Source organism: Vigna umbellata, chromosome 6 (assembly GCF_029865625.1).
Source record: "Vigna umbellata cultivar VRB3 chromosome 6, Vumbellata_1.0, whole genome shotgun sequence".
NCBI classification, from domain to species: Eukaryota; Viridiplantae; Streptophyta; class Magnoliopsida; order Fabales; family Fabaceae; genus Vigna; species Vigna umbellata.
The window spans coordinates 2,162,568-2,175,608 of record NC_142170.1 but is presented as its reverse complement, the minus strand read 5'-3'; the positions used below and the strand labels follow the sequence as shown (position 1 = coordinate 2,175,608).

Here is a 13,041-nt window from a genome sequence, read left to right as displayed (position 1 = left end):
AATGGTATGAAACAAATTTCATTTCACACTGAAACCTTGGCTGGAATGATATGTGATTATCTTTCGGATTATTTTATTTCTTTCTTGGAATGTTGCTGGGGTCCTCTACTTGAAGCAACACTCATGCATTACCCAATCAGTTCTGATTCCTTGAGGAGGTCTGCCTCTATAGTACACCTTGGTATCTTTTCCAGTGGACTTCCCGTAGCCTGCAGGAGTTGGAGAATCATGTCCAAGAGCTTCAAGAGCTTGTGCTGCATTACACAAGACATGTTGAAAACCTAGACAAAGGTGGTTTAAGTTGAGCTGAAAGAGTGTTTCTTGTGAGTTCTGCTCAGCTTTGAAGAGTGGCACGAGATGTGAGAGTAAGGGAAGCTATATATAATGAAAAAACTCAGCCCTGTCAGCACAGTCCATAACAATAAATGAAATAAATTTAAGAGTGAGAAAAAGAAAATGAAAAAAATAAGACATCAAACACTGAAGCGGTGAATATAAATGATGATTACCTGCACCTAAAATTAGGGTTGATGTGTCCCTTTCTAGCTAGGGTGAGACAGGAAGGATAATGAGAGTTTGTTTTCTTGGGATTCAAAAAATGAACCCACTATTCCTGCTTGGATATGGACACTCTGCCCTCTTAAATTATGATGTCAGGTTCTGCTGACATTCTTTTCCTATCAAACTGCAAAATATTTGGGTTTCATTTTAAACCGTGAATGCTATTGTTTCATTTTTAGTATCTGTTTTAGTTTCTGTTTTAGTTTCTGTTTTAGTTTTTTTTAGTTTCTGTTATTGATTTGAGTTAAGTTCATATGTATGTGTTTTTGTGATTTGGTTATGAAAATAATTGTATGTTCTTTATGGTGCTATAATGTTGAGATTGATTTCTAAGAGAAGAGTACCGTGTGAATTCCATTGTTAGATATATAGTACCAATTTGATCGTTTGATGTAAAACACAATTTTTTGTGTTAGTGTAAGGATAATTCAATTACAAAATATCATTATATATACATGTAAGTTAAACACTAGACACTGTAACTTGTCACAGTCAAGGACTTTGTTTTCTTATTTGGATTTAGTGAAACTTGACATATGTATTCATAAGTAAAAATGTATGCAACCAGAGGAAGAGAAGTGATAACAACATTGTCTGGTTTCACTAGAGATAGCATTCCTGGACTGAACCCAATAAATCCCTGCACTGCCACTGACCTGGAATATTACAGTGGAAGAGAGAACCAAAGTCATGTGGGTGTGGGGACTGGTAGCAGACCAAAGTGTTTTAGGCTAAACTTGTTTATCAGGGAACGCAAGTTCCAACACCAGTGAACGTTTGTTTGCCTGCTCCTTCCCCAATAGACATTGTGGGCCACTTTTCCTCTTAACTCAAAATTTTTCCATCACTTTGTCTCCATTCACTCATCCTTTTATCATGTCGGAATTTTTCACTTGCACACATTCAGTTTTCCATCTTTTCTTGCTCCTGCTGGATGCTGCATCTCAGCATTTTCGCCAAGTAATCATAAAGGGCAAGTGGCACAATATACGTTCTCCTTCTTTAGTTTGTAATCTGATCAAATTCAACAGTGTTAATTAGTACAGATAGAGTCCCAAACATAGTAAAAATAAACATGGTATTTTCAGACGTGTCTCTATTGCATTAAGTGGCTAGATTTTATGCTTCAAACATGGTACTTTCGTTGATATGTTTTGGTTTTGGTATCTACCTTAATTGCCATATATCAAATTGACACTTTCACAACTAATCAGTTAATTAGGCGTGTAGGAAACACAGATAAGGTGAAAATCGTTTTCAAATTGAAGGAAAGCTTAAAGCCTATACGGAACATGTATGTTCCTAGAGCTATTTATCATAGCATTCAATTGCATTGCCATTTTGGGTTCCTCGTCCTGTAGTGTTATATTTTACTATTTTGAAACAATCATGTAGAATGACACTACCAAATACTGCTATTCTGAGCCGTGTACTTTGTTAATAGAACAGAAGCAGTCTCTATTTAAGACGAGACTGGTACTTAAACACATGCAATTCTCACTTAGAAGGAGGAAATCTGCTAGAAATATCCAAGTTCAAGTTAACTTTATCAACAGCATTGGTGGTAGGAGTTATAGGTTATCTCAAGTAGATTTCACCACTTGGAGGGTTGGTATAGTCAAACACTGACCTGGAATGTCAATTAGATTTCATCAGTTTCCTTGTTTAAATTTTGTAAACCAAGTTGCCCTATTAGCAGTAGCTTATAGTTGTTCAACACCATAGAAACACTTCATCCTCTTGTCTTCCACAGTTTAAATTCAAACATTTTTAATATTCGAAGGACTAACTTTACCAATTTAAAAAATAATACAAAATCTAAAATCAAATCTGTACAACTAAACATGCAGTTTTCTATCAGATTAAAATCTGCTTTTATATCAGATTAAAATCTGTACAACTAAATCAAATCTGCTTTTATATCATCACTCCCTTCACTCATGCCGTCATCCCAAGGTAAGATTAAAATCTCCAATCGTTGAATCAAGAACGACCCTTCTTCCAGAATCACGTTTCTAAGTTCTTCAACAGTTGGTTCGTACACTGGTATGTTGAAGGACTCCAATTTTTCTTCTTCAATCATACCCTGCATTTTTTATATATATATACCTCTTCAATTATAAGCTGTAACCCATAGAGCTAATATTATTCTTAAGAGATACCCTAATAGTAATTAATAAACAAAAAAAACAACTTTTTTTTACCTCCAAGAACATCTCATTGAGTATTATAGTAATTAGTTCCCAACCTGTTATTCTAGGATTTTCCTCATTACCAAGGAACAACAAGACCATTGCTCCTCCAGGCACAAGTTCCTCAGAACGTGATTTCAGAAACAATTTTAAGTCTTGTTGATACTGCTTAAGGTAGGCTTTGTATACCTCAGTATGACCCTTGTTAAGGGATGCTGCATCCTTACACCCCAATAATGGATCCTACAACCAAAATATGAGATAAATACACTCAAGAGTGAGAAATTGAAACAAAAACAAACCTAAGACAAAAATGGTTTTGGTCGACTATAGCATATCAGTAAGTTTAGAGGAGAAGAAAGAGTGAACTTATCTAACCTGAGAAAGCCAGTGTAGACTGTTGGAGGAATGAAAAAGGTTTATGGAATTACTGGGAAAGAGCCTTCCGTAGAAGGATCCAGGTGTGGCATTAATAAAGCATGAAGCAAACTTTGAAATGTCTGAACTTTTGAAATAAAAGTATAAAATAGAGTACAGTGACTGCAGATGCAGAATCAAGTCCTTCAAATCAAGTCCTTGGTTGGCAAACAATGTTTGCAGGGTGGTGATGTTGTCAAATGGAGCAGGAATGTTATTTCTGGCTTCCTCCAAGATATAGACTACCCCATCTCTTCAACCTGTCGGAACTTTCCTCCATAATGAGTATTTTTTTGTTATCAAAATCAAAGTGTCAAGATAGAGACTAAGCAGAACTGTTTTGTGCTTATACTTCAGCTTTCTTGATAAAGATTAAGCTCATACTGTGGCTACAATGGTGTCTATGGTGACATCAATGGTTTACTGAATTTATTCTGTCCAGGGCATTCAAACTCAAGAAGGGTCTTTATTCTGTCAATGAAGTCAAAGCCTCTGACTGTGGCAGTGTGACCATATTTCAAGCAAATTTGACACCAATAGCCATAAACTTGGGCTGTTGCTGCAAGAACAATGGTTTACTGAATTTGTCATGATAACTTAATCTTATTCATGACTTGCTAAAGTATTAGAAGTCCATAACCTCATTGTTCTGAGGCCTAGGTAGCATGTGATAGGTTTCTTGGTTTCTTGGTTTCTACTTTCTTGTCCCCTATTCTCGTGCTTAAAAGTAATTTTGCCAATCTTGTCTCTTTCTCATGTATCCAGCTTAGAACTCACCTCTGGACATCTTTGAATTCACTCCTAGAGTGTTATTCACATCTCAATTGTTGTCCTAGAGTCAGATTACATGATTACAATCCAATTTGATTCTTATGCTTGAATTTGGTTGGTGAAAATGGTTAAAGTTGGTGTTAAAGAGCAATTGAAACAGTGATATTTTGATTTAATCATATTTAGCATGTGCTGGCAGCTTGTACAAGTCATATTTCATAAAGAAAAGTTGCTAAAACCATAAAATTATGATTATAAACACTTTTGTGCAAAATGACCATTCAAACCACCAATATTTCAGCATTTTTTGTGGTATAGTTGCAGATTTGTGATATAGAAAGCTTATTTTGATTGCTGCATCAAAGGCATTGCATTTTGAAATCTATTCTACCACATATCTTACGTTCCTTTTGACTCCCTATGTGTTTCATAACTGTTATTTCTTACTTGTATCAATTATTGACATTCTAAGTTCCCAAGCTAATGATATAATTGTTTTAGAGTTAGAATATTTTTCAAATTGATCATGCTTGATTGCTCAGGTTGACTTTTTTTACCCTAAATGTGATCAAACCAAATAAGACAAAACCCACAACCCTCACTCATTCCACCTTCTCTTCCACTTCGAAGAAGAGAAACCCAAAACCCTCACACCCATCACACTCTTTGTAAGAGGTGTAGGAATGTGCCCACATAGGGACCATTTTATAGCTGAAAGGAAAATCACTTTAACCAATCAACTTCCACCAAAGTGAACTAAAGAAAATCACTTCACACCAATTGAATTAAACTAAAATAGCATAAACAAACTTTGAAGAATGAGTTAGGCTAAACTCCACTAACTACACTAAACTACACTAAGTAGAATTAGTCTTAAACTATTCTAAAGTAAAACCTAAAAAAGTGTAGTAATAGGTGAGAAATTGGGAATTCACCTAAAGTAACCGAAGTGTTCAAATTGCCTTCCATGTTCGACTTGAATAGTAATAGGTTTATTACTTATGTCGCATGGAGTGTTGCTGTTTTGACAATGATTTTTTTTTTGGCTTGTCACAGAACATGGCCTATTTTCTCAACCATCGTGCATGGATGTACGACCGTTGTTATAGCGGAAGGAGAGGTTTGAAGGAATCTTTTGTCATCGGAGTTCAAGAGTTTGTGGAGACGGCTCGACGCAGTCATTATTATGCCATTGATGGAGGGATTCGATGCCCATGCATGAAGTGCGAATGTACAAGGATTTTGAAAGATGAAGAGATTAAAGTTCACCTATACCAAAAAGGGTTCATGCCTAATTACACGGTTTGGACATTTCATGGTGAAGAAAATCCTTCGACCTCCAATAGAGTTCAAAATCGGCTTGCATCAGGTTCGAATACTGTTGTACATACATCTGAGATAGATCAATTTGCCTATATGCAAGAGATGGTCAACAATGCTCTTCATCGACATGACGAACAAGAAGCAAACGGTAGTCATGATGAAGAGTCTCCAAATGAAGCCACTCAGAGGTTTTACAAATTACTGACAGAGGCAAATCTACCTGTATTTGAAGGTTCATCTGAGTCAAAGTTGTCAGTGTCCATCAGACTGTTGGCTGGTAAATCTAATTGGAACGTTCCCAATCAAGCAGTGGATCACTACACAAAATTGATTTTAGATCTGACACCACCAAACAATTCTATTCCGAAGAATTGTTATCAAGCCAAAAGATGTGTTTCAATGTTGGGATTGGAAGCCAAGAAGATTGATTGTTGTGTTAATGGATGTATGTTATTCTATGACAATGATAGTGGCAAAAATGATGCTTGCTTGGTTGAATGCAAGTTTTGTGGCTCTCCTCGATATCATACGATGCATGCAGGACGGAGGCAGAAAAAAGCAATTCCCTTAAAGACAATGTTCTACTTCCCCATTATTCCAAGATTACAAAGAATGTTCACTTCAATGCAAACATCACAACACATGACATGGCATGATGGTAAGAAAACTGAAGGAGTTTTGCGTCATCCTTCTGACGGTGAAGCTTGGAAGCACTTCAATCGTAAACATCCGTCCTTTTCTAGTGAACCGCGTAACGTCAGACTTGGTCTATGCTCTGATGGATTTACGCCGTACATTCAGGCGTCTGCATCACCTTATTCATGTTGGCCCGTCATAGTTACCCCATACAATCTGCCACCTGAGATGTGTATGACAAAGCCTTATATGTTTTTAACGTGTATAATACCAGGTCCATCTAATCCCAAATCAGGGATTGATGTTTATTTGGAGCCTTTGATTGATGATCTGAAAAAGCTATGGAATGGTGTTTGGACGTATGATGTTTCAAGGAAGCAAAATTTCCTTATGAGGGCAGCTTTGATGTGGACTATTAATGACTTTCCAGCCTATGGCATGTTATCTGGTTGGAGCACCCATGGTCGATTAGCTTGTCCGCAATGCATGGAACATACAAAGTCATTCCAATTGACTAATGGTCGAAAAAGTTGTTGGTTTGATTGTCATCGGCGGTTCTTGCCCATTGATCACCCCTTTAGAAGAAACAAAAAGGCATTTCGCAAAGGGCAAGTTGAAACGGATATGCCCCCGCCAAAGTTGAGTGGATCACATGTTTGGAGAAGAGTGAAAGACTATCCAAAAGTCACTGAATTAGGACACAATAGGATAGAAGGGTTTGGAGAATGGCATAATTGGACTAAAAGAAGCATATTTTGGGATCTTCCTTATTGGAAAGACAACTTGCTAAGACATAACCTGGATGTCATGCACATAGAAAAAAATTTCTTTGACAACATCTTCAACACAATAATGAATGTTATTGGTAAGACAAAAGATAATGACAAAGCCAGAAAAGATTTACCTCTGTATTGTGCACGAAAAGACTTAGAGTTGAAGGCGCAAGGTAACGGTCGATTCTTGAAACCAAAGGCAAGCTACGTCATGTCAAAAGATGAGGCAAGAATATTGTGTGGATGGGTCAAAGAGCTTAGAATGCCAGATGGATATTCTTCTAACTTGTCCAGATGTGCCAATGTTCAAAATGGTACTATTCAAGGGTTGAAGAGTCATGATTGTCATGTATTCATGGAGACTTTAATCCCTCTTGCCTTTAGTTGTTTGCCACAGCACGTGATACATCCACTGATAGAAATCAGTAACTTCTTTAAAAATCTGTGCTGCACGACACTACAGGAAAACTGCTTAAGAAAGATGGACGAAAATATTCCAATTATCCTGTGCAAATTAGAAAGAGTATTCCCTCCTGCATTCTTTGATTCAATGGAGCATCTTCCAATCCATCTTTCATATGAAGCTTGGCTTGGGGGACCTGTGCAATACAGGTGGATGTATCCCTTTGAAAGGTTTATGGGAGAATCCAAACGTTCGGTTAAAAATAAAGCTAGAGTAGAAGGCTCAATTTGTGCAGCTTACTTGCACAGAGAGACAACTTATTTTTGTTCACATTATTTCAAAAACTTCTTGTTGTCCCCCACTAATGTCAGAAACGAAATGCAATGGCAAGCTGAACAACGTCAAGGTTCATTATCAGTTTTTCGACAATTAGGCCGTCATGCCGGGAAAGAATTCACTCATTGGTTAAGTGATGCTGAATTAAACTCTGCTCATGTCCATGTCTTAATCAATTGCAGTGAAGTTAAACCGTACCTTGAGTATGTTATCATTCAACTCTTACCTTTGCAATGCTTACATTGTTATACACTAATTCATTTCATTTGTACCAGCTCATTTCTTGTGGCTGAGGAAGTCGTAGAAGGAAATGCTTCTGCTAGAATACACTCAGAGTTTCCCCAATGGTTTAGAAATCAGGTCCATACTTTTTCCTATGTTTTGAGCAAGGTTAATTTGACGCTTGCTTTAAAAATGAATTTGGTATCTTTGTAGGTTTTTAATCAGGCATTGACTCCAACGGTTCAAGAGTTAAGACATCTCTCCAATTGGCCATTGAGATGTGTGAAAGAATGGCACACTTACTTCATCAATGGTTACAAATTCCATACACATGAATGGTCTAAAGGAAAGAAAACAATAAATTGTGGTGTGTACGTCAAGGGCCTTACAGAGGGTTGTTATGATGATTTCTATGGCATCATTCAAAAAATATATGAGCTAGAGTACAACAGCACTACTTCTCCAAACAGAGTTGTACTTTTTTATTGTGAATGGTTTGATCCTTCTAGAGCTGGTACTAGAGTGGATCCTAGGTTTAACATTGTCGAACTCAACTTGAGAAACAAATATAGACCGTTTGATCCTTTCATTCTTCCAACTAATGTCAGACAGGCTTATTACGTGCCATATCCACCATTCCGCAGTATAGACAAGCGTGGTTGGGCTGTAGCAGTACAAACCAAGCCTAGAGGTCGCATTGACTCAAATGAGGTTGAGGAGGATGTTGCCTACCAACTTGACCAAATGTCACAACCACAACAAATTATTGAAGTAGAACCTATAACCGCATTGCGCGACCCTGATGGTGATGGAGATGAATTAGAAGCACCTGCACAAGGTGGTGGTGATGATGATGATGATGATGAAGGAGAAGAAGAAGAAGATGATGATGATGATGATGAAGCAGAAGAAGAAGAAGAAGATGATGATGATGATGAAGATGATGATGATGATGATGATGATGATGATGAAGAAGATGAAGATGAAGATGAAGATCATGATGACGATGATTGAATTTCGACTATCTTAAATATTGTAGCAAATTGAACTATCATTTCAATTGAGTTATGTAAAATACAATATTTCATTTGTAGTCATCCTTCGTTATTGTCATGCATGTAGTAATTTTAAATTCACTTTAATTTATAGTGATCCTTTCTTATTCTTTTCTATTGTTTCACTTTATGTGTAAACATTTCAAATGCAGCAATGACAGGACAAGGTTCAGATAAACCTGATAAAGGAAAAGGGGTAGCCAGGCCTAAAAAAAGGCAACGGAAGGCCCCAAAGTATGTACTTAGGGTGCCTAGTACACTACCTACCCCTACAGTACAACCTCCCTCTACTCCTGCAGTACACCCTCCTTCTCCTACCCCTGCAGTACATCCTCCTCCTCCTACCCCTGTTGTACACCCTCCTGCTCCTACCCATGCAGAAGAGCCTCTGCCTCCACCTGTGATTATTATTCCCACTCCTCCCCCTGTCATTATTACCCCCACTCCTCCCCCTGAGGTTATTACCCCCACTCCTCCCCCTGACCCTACTTCTATAGCTTCCTCATCTTCTACACCGCCTTCAGCTGGTGATGCTGAAGATGTTGACCCGCCTTTCCATGATCGACCATGGATTGAGCCATATGGAAAAGGGTAAATACTTTAATCCCAGTTTTAACTTTGATTGATGTTTTAAACTTTCTTTACTGAAATGACTTTTATTTATTTATATGAAGGTTTATTCCCTCCAGAGTTGCTTCCCAGGCCATAGCACGTTCAATTAAGCAACAGTATTTGACTCCATGGCCTACTTGGGGAGCCATACCTATAGACGACAGAAAGCCATTCTGGGAGCGTTTTAAGGTCAAGAACACTTTAAATTAATTATCATTCATATCTTACCATGTCTTAATCAATGTTTGTTTTGTTCATCATTACAGAAGAAGGTGCAGTGGAAAGCTGAGCATGAAAGTCAAATTCATAGAAATTTTCACATGAAAGCATCTCATCGGCTCTCAGAGATGTTTAGGGATGCCAGGATTGCAGGGGAGCGCCCTGACTGGATGGGCGAAATTATTTGGAACTCTTTGCTTGCACATTGGAACACAGTAGAGTTTCGTAAGAAGTCTGCTACAAACCAGAAGAATAGATCGTCTGAAAGGGGTGGTGCCTTGCATACTGGTGGGTCGATCACGATTCACGAGCATGCCATTCGTATGGTAATCTCTTCAAGCTGTCTCTGTCCAGATTTTCTTGTCTCTTAAGCATTGTGCAAGTATGTTTGATGTTGATAAGCATTGCTAAAGGTGTAGCAACTCATATTAATCACTTAATTGCAAAATGAGTGGTTGAGTTCATCATAAACTTATTCAAATTGATGATAAAAGTTTCCCCAACCATCAAATAATGTTTGCAAACGTGTTTATGCAGAATGACCCATTAAACCACCAAATTTTGCCTAAATGTGGAAGTGAACTTGTGATTTTCTGCTGCATTGTGTCCCTTGACTGTCTTAGTGCTTAAACATTTTCAATTTGATGGTTTAAAGTTGTTAGCACTGTTCGTTTGGTCTTTCTCCAGCCACTGCACCAAATCACCTTTTGAACCATCACTTTTGCCTTAAATTTGCAACTGCACACCTCGTAATGACAGCTTGACTGTTTTGGTTGTGTTTCATTGCTTATGGAGTCATTTTTGGTGAATTGAAAGTTGTTTTCTATTGTTCATATGGTCAATTTTGAGCCAAACCAAAATATACTTGCTACATGACCAAATTTTCGTCACTTTTACCAAGTGCACAACTGAAATTCTGCAGTAGATTTTTTCTTGGTTGTTTCACTGCTTCTACATGTTCAATATGATGATATAAACTTCCTTTAGGTGTCATTTGATCCCTAAAACCACTGCCACTCATTTTTACCACTGAAACCATCATCTTTCTACTCAATTTGCTGCTGCAGTGTACATTTTAGTTGCTGTTTGGTTTTTAGTCACATTTAAATTTCGAATTTGGATTGGAAAAAGCTGGGTTTATCTCCTTTGGTTTCCACATTAATATTGGATTCCATGTTAAGTCTAAATTATGTTACAGGCACAAGCTCTTGGACGAGCGGTCCATGTTGACGAGGTCTTTGCACAGACCCATGTTCGGAAGGGCACTAATGAATTCGTTGATGAAAGGTCTCGCAAGACTCATGTAAGGAAATAGCACTCCTAGTATTAGTAATCCACATGATTATGTTATCTTCATCATTCTCTGACATTGCTTTTATTGTTTGAACAGGAAGATTTTTCTATGAGACTTTCACAGGTTAGATCCGAACATGGGTCAGCTCCTACACCGGATGATACGAGTAATACAGATGACGACATCCGTAGGACACAGTGCTGGGTCGATGTCGTTGGTGGGAAGAAAAAGGGACGAGTCTACGGTGCAGGACAACTTGCTGCAAACTATACAGCATCGCAAGGAGGTACACTGAAGCATCAACCTTCTTCTTCCACCTCTTCTGCTGACGAGGCCATCCAGCGCTTGACACAGCTATTGGACCAACGTGACCAGGAAAACCGTGCATTGAGAGAAGAATATAGTGACTTGAGAGATGAGTTCTCAAGCTTCAAGACCCTGGTCATGAGAGCGCTGCCTCAAACTTCAGACACTCCTTCCATTACCCCTCCGACCCAGCCACGACCCTCCCTGTCACCCGCCGTCCCTCATCAGCCCACACCAGTCCAGCCCACACCAGTCCAGCCCACACCAGTCCAGCCATCTACAGATGACCAGGAGGATGAACATCTTTCTGAAGACTATGTAGATTTTTAGTTTCATTTTGTTATTGATCATAGTACATTTAAATGTTATTATGATATTGTTAGAATATAATTGATGTTAGTACATTATGATAACAATGTTATAGTACTTTATGCTTTTCCATCAATGAATATCAAATTTTGGGATGGACAATATATATATGCAGGTCTGTTTGTTTGTATATTGAAACTGTTATACAGGTCTGTGTGTTGTGAATATGATATGCAGGTATGTGTGGTAGAACAGCAAAACAATTAAATCAGATATTTCTCTGCACCGTACCGAAGGCTTTACCCAGGGCCTCCGCCCTTCGGTAATTACCGAAGGCCATAAGCCTTCGGTAATTACCGAAGGCTTACGGCCTTCGGTAATTACCGAAGGCTTATGGCCTTCGGTAATGGTTACCGACAGGGGGTTTACCGAGGGCTTTTTGTCCGTCGCCAGGCCGTCGATAATAGGCCGTTACCGAAGGCTTTTGGCGTTTTCCGAAGGATTTTGGCCTTCGGTAATGCCCTTCATTACTGTAGTGTATATATATATATATATATATATATATATATATATATATATATATATATATTATTCACAAATAATCATTCTAAAAAAGAATAAATTTTTATTAAGTTTTGAAATATAATTGATATTACAAAGCTTGATAAAAATAGTCAAATTAATAAATAAAAAGTGTTTTCACATCTTTATCTGGAAGTTATTATACTTAAAAAATTTGATGCTTAAATTGAATATTGTTTTCTAACCCTATTGTTATGATATCTAATAGTATATTTATTATTTTCAGAATAAAGTTGGGTTAGAAAGTAATAGTCACTAGTACAGGAGTAGGCTATAGCACCGGTTAAAATTGGTTATAGGCACCGGTTCTGCAACCGATGCATAACCAGACGAGTTAAAAAAGTATAGATTTTATGCCTCGATCATGAACCGAGACAAAAGTGGTAAGATTATGTCCCGAACTTTAGGATAACCGAGGTCGTAACCCTTTTTTTTTTTTTTAATTTAAGTAACCCAGTTCAGTTCAAGCAGTTCAGTTCAAGCAGGAGGAAGGAGGATTTGGTGACCGAAATTCAAAAAATGCAACTGCAGAACCCAGAAGCGCAACCCATAACCCAGAACAACAACCTGCAACCCAAAACAACAATCCAGAATCACCATAACAGCAACCCAAAACTCAAATCGTGCCTCCATGATTCAATCTTCTCCACCCCAACCTGCACACAGAACCCAGAAACTCAAAAATCGGAGAAACGAAGATCAAATAACAGAAACTCAAACGGTAGGAGAGAAAACAGAGATGGTGAGGGAGATCGAGAAATTGTCGCTGCCGCCGCGTCCTCGTCATCCCCGCGTCCACCATCCTTTCTCTCTCGCCGGAAACCACCGATCTCGCGACTGTGCTGGTTGTGTGGGTGTCGTCGTCGCGACGGGATCTAGACTCAAGGACGTTGGGGTCATTGTCGCACTCGGAGCAGAGGATGACTGGACGAGAACGAGCTGCCGGAATGGTCGAGAACGAGACTGGACGAGAACGAGCTGGACGACGCGAGAAAGCGATGGAGGGAGTGGGAGGGAGAGAGTCAGATCT

The 13,041-nt window shown here is 38.4% G+C and overlaps 3 protein-coding genes across 3 annotated transcripts; 2 read left to right on the top strand and 1 right to left on the bottom strand.

The window, feature by feature from the left end:
- Window positions 1-2,056: 2,056 nt before the first annotated feature.
- On the bottom strand, window positions 2,057-3,957 carry LOC148196566 (S-adenosyl-methionine 4-1-methyl-2-pyrrolidinyl-3-oxobutanic acid methyltransferase-like). The gene is made up of 5 exons (XM_088092874.1): window positions 3,948-3,957; window positions 3,595-3,729; window positions 3,132-3,253; window positions 2,766-2,996; window positions 2,057-2,647 (listed from the first exon to the last, which is right to left on the bottom strand). Exons 1-5 carry the CDS (start codon window positions 3,955-3,957, stop codon window positions 2,462-2,464), a joined length of 684 nt encoding a protein of 227 aa, XP_087949000.1. The 3' UTR covers window positions 2,057-2,461.
- A 1,044-nt stretch (window positions 3,958-5,001) lies between these two features.
- Window positions 5,002-8,648, top strand: LOC148196565 (uncharacterized). The gene is made up of 3 exons (XM_088092340.1): window positions 5,002-7,615; window positions 7,688-7,772; window positions 7,848-8,648. Exons 1-3 carry the CDS (start codon window positions 5,031-5,033, stop codon window positions 8,646-8,648), a joined length of 3,471 nt encoding a protein of 1,156 aa, XP_087948466.1. The 5' UTR covers window positions 5,002-5,030.
- Window positions 8,649-8,843: 195 nt separating this feature from the next.
- On the top strand, window positions 8,844-11,597 carry LOC148196564 (uncharacterized). Its single transcript, XM_088092873.1, has 6 exons — window positions 8,844-8,943; window positions 9,187-9,280; window positions 9,364-9,490; window positions 9,568-9,846; window positions 10,719-10,823; window positions 10,911-11,597. The coding sequence occupies exons 1-6, from the start codon at window positions 8,844-8,846 to the stop codon at window positions 11,448-11,450; spliced, it is 1,245 nt and encodes a 414-aa protein (XP_087948999.1). The 3' UTR covers window positions 11,451-11,597.
- The last annotated feature ends 1,444 nt before the right edge of the window (window positions 11,598-13,041 follow it).

Excerpts from the sequence above, each read along its gene's own strand:
- LOC148196564 (XM_088092873.1), top strand. The coding sequence starts at position 8,844 with ATGACAGGACAAGGTTCAGATAAACCTGATAAAGGAAAAGGGGTAGCC. Across the intron at positions 8,944-9,186 it reads GTATGTACTTAGGGTGCCTA|CTTCCTCATCTTCTACACCG; the intron begins GTACACTACCTA and ends CTACTTCTATAG. Across the intron at positions 10,824-10,910 it reads AAAGGTCTCGCAAGACTCAT|GAAGATTTTTCTATGAGACT; the intron begins GTAAGGAAATAG and ends TTGTTTGAACAG.
- LOC148196565 (XM_088092340.1), top strand. The coding sequence starts at position 5,031 with ATGTACGACCGTTGTTATAGCGGAAGGAGAGGTTTGAAGGAATCTTTT. Across the intron at positions 7,616-7,687 it reads GAAGTTAAACCGTACCTTGA|CTCATTTCTTGTGGCTGAGG; the intron begins GTATGTTATCAT and ends CATTTGTACCAG. Across the intron at positions 7,773-7,847 it reads CCCAATGGTTTAGAAATCAG|GTTTTTAATCAGGCATTGAC; the intron begins GTCCATACTTTT and ends GTATCTTTGTAG.
- LOC148196566 (XM_088092874.1), bottom strand. Across the intron at positions 2,997-3,131 it reads GTCTACACTGGCTTTCTCAG|GATCCATTATTGGGGTGTAA; the intron begins GTTAGATAAGTT and ends TTTTGGTTGTAG. Across the intron at positions 2,648-2,765 it reads TCAATGAGATGTTCTTGGAG|GGTATGATTGAAGAAGAAAA; the intron begins GTAAAAAAAAGT and ends TAAAAAATGCAG.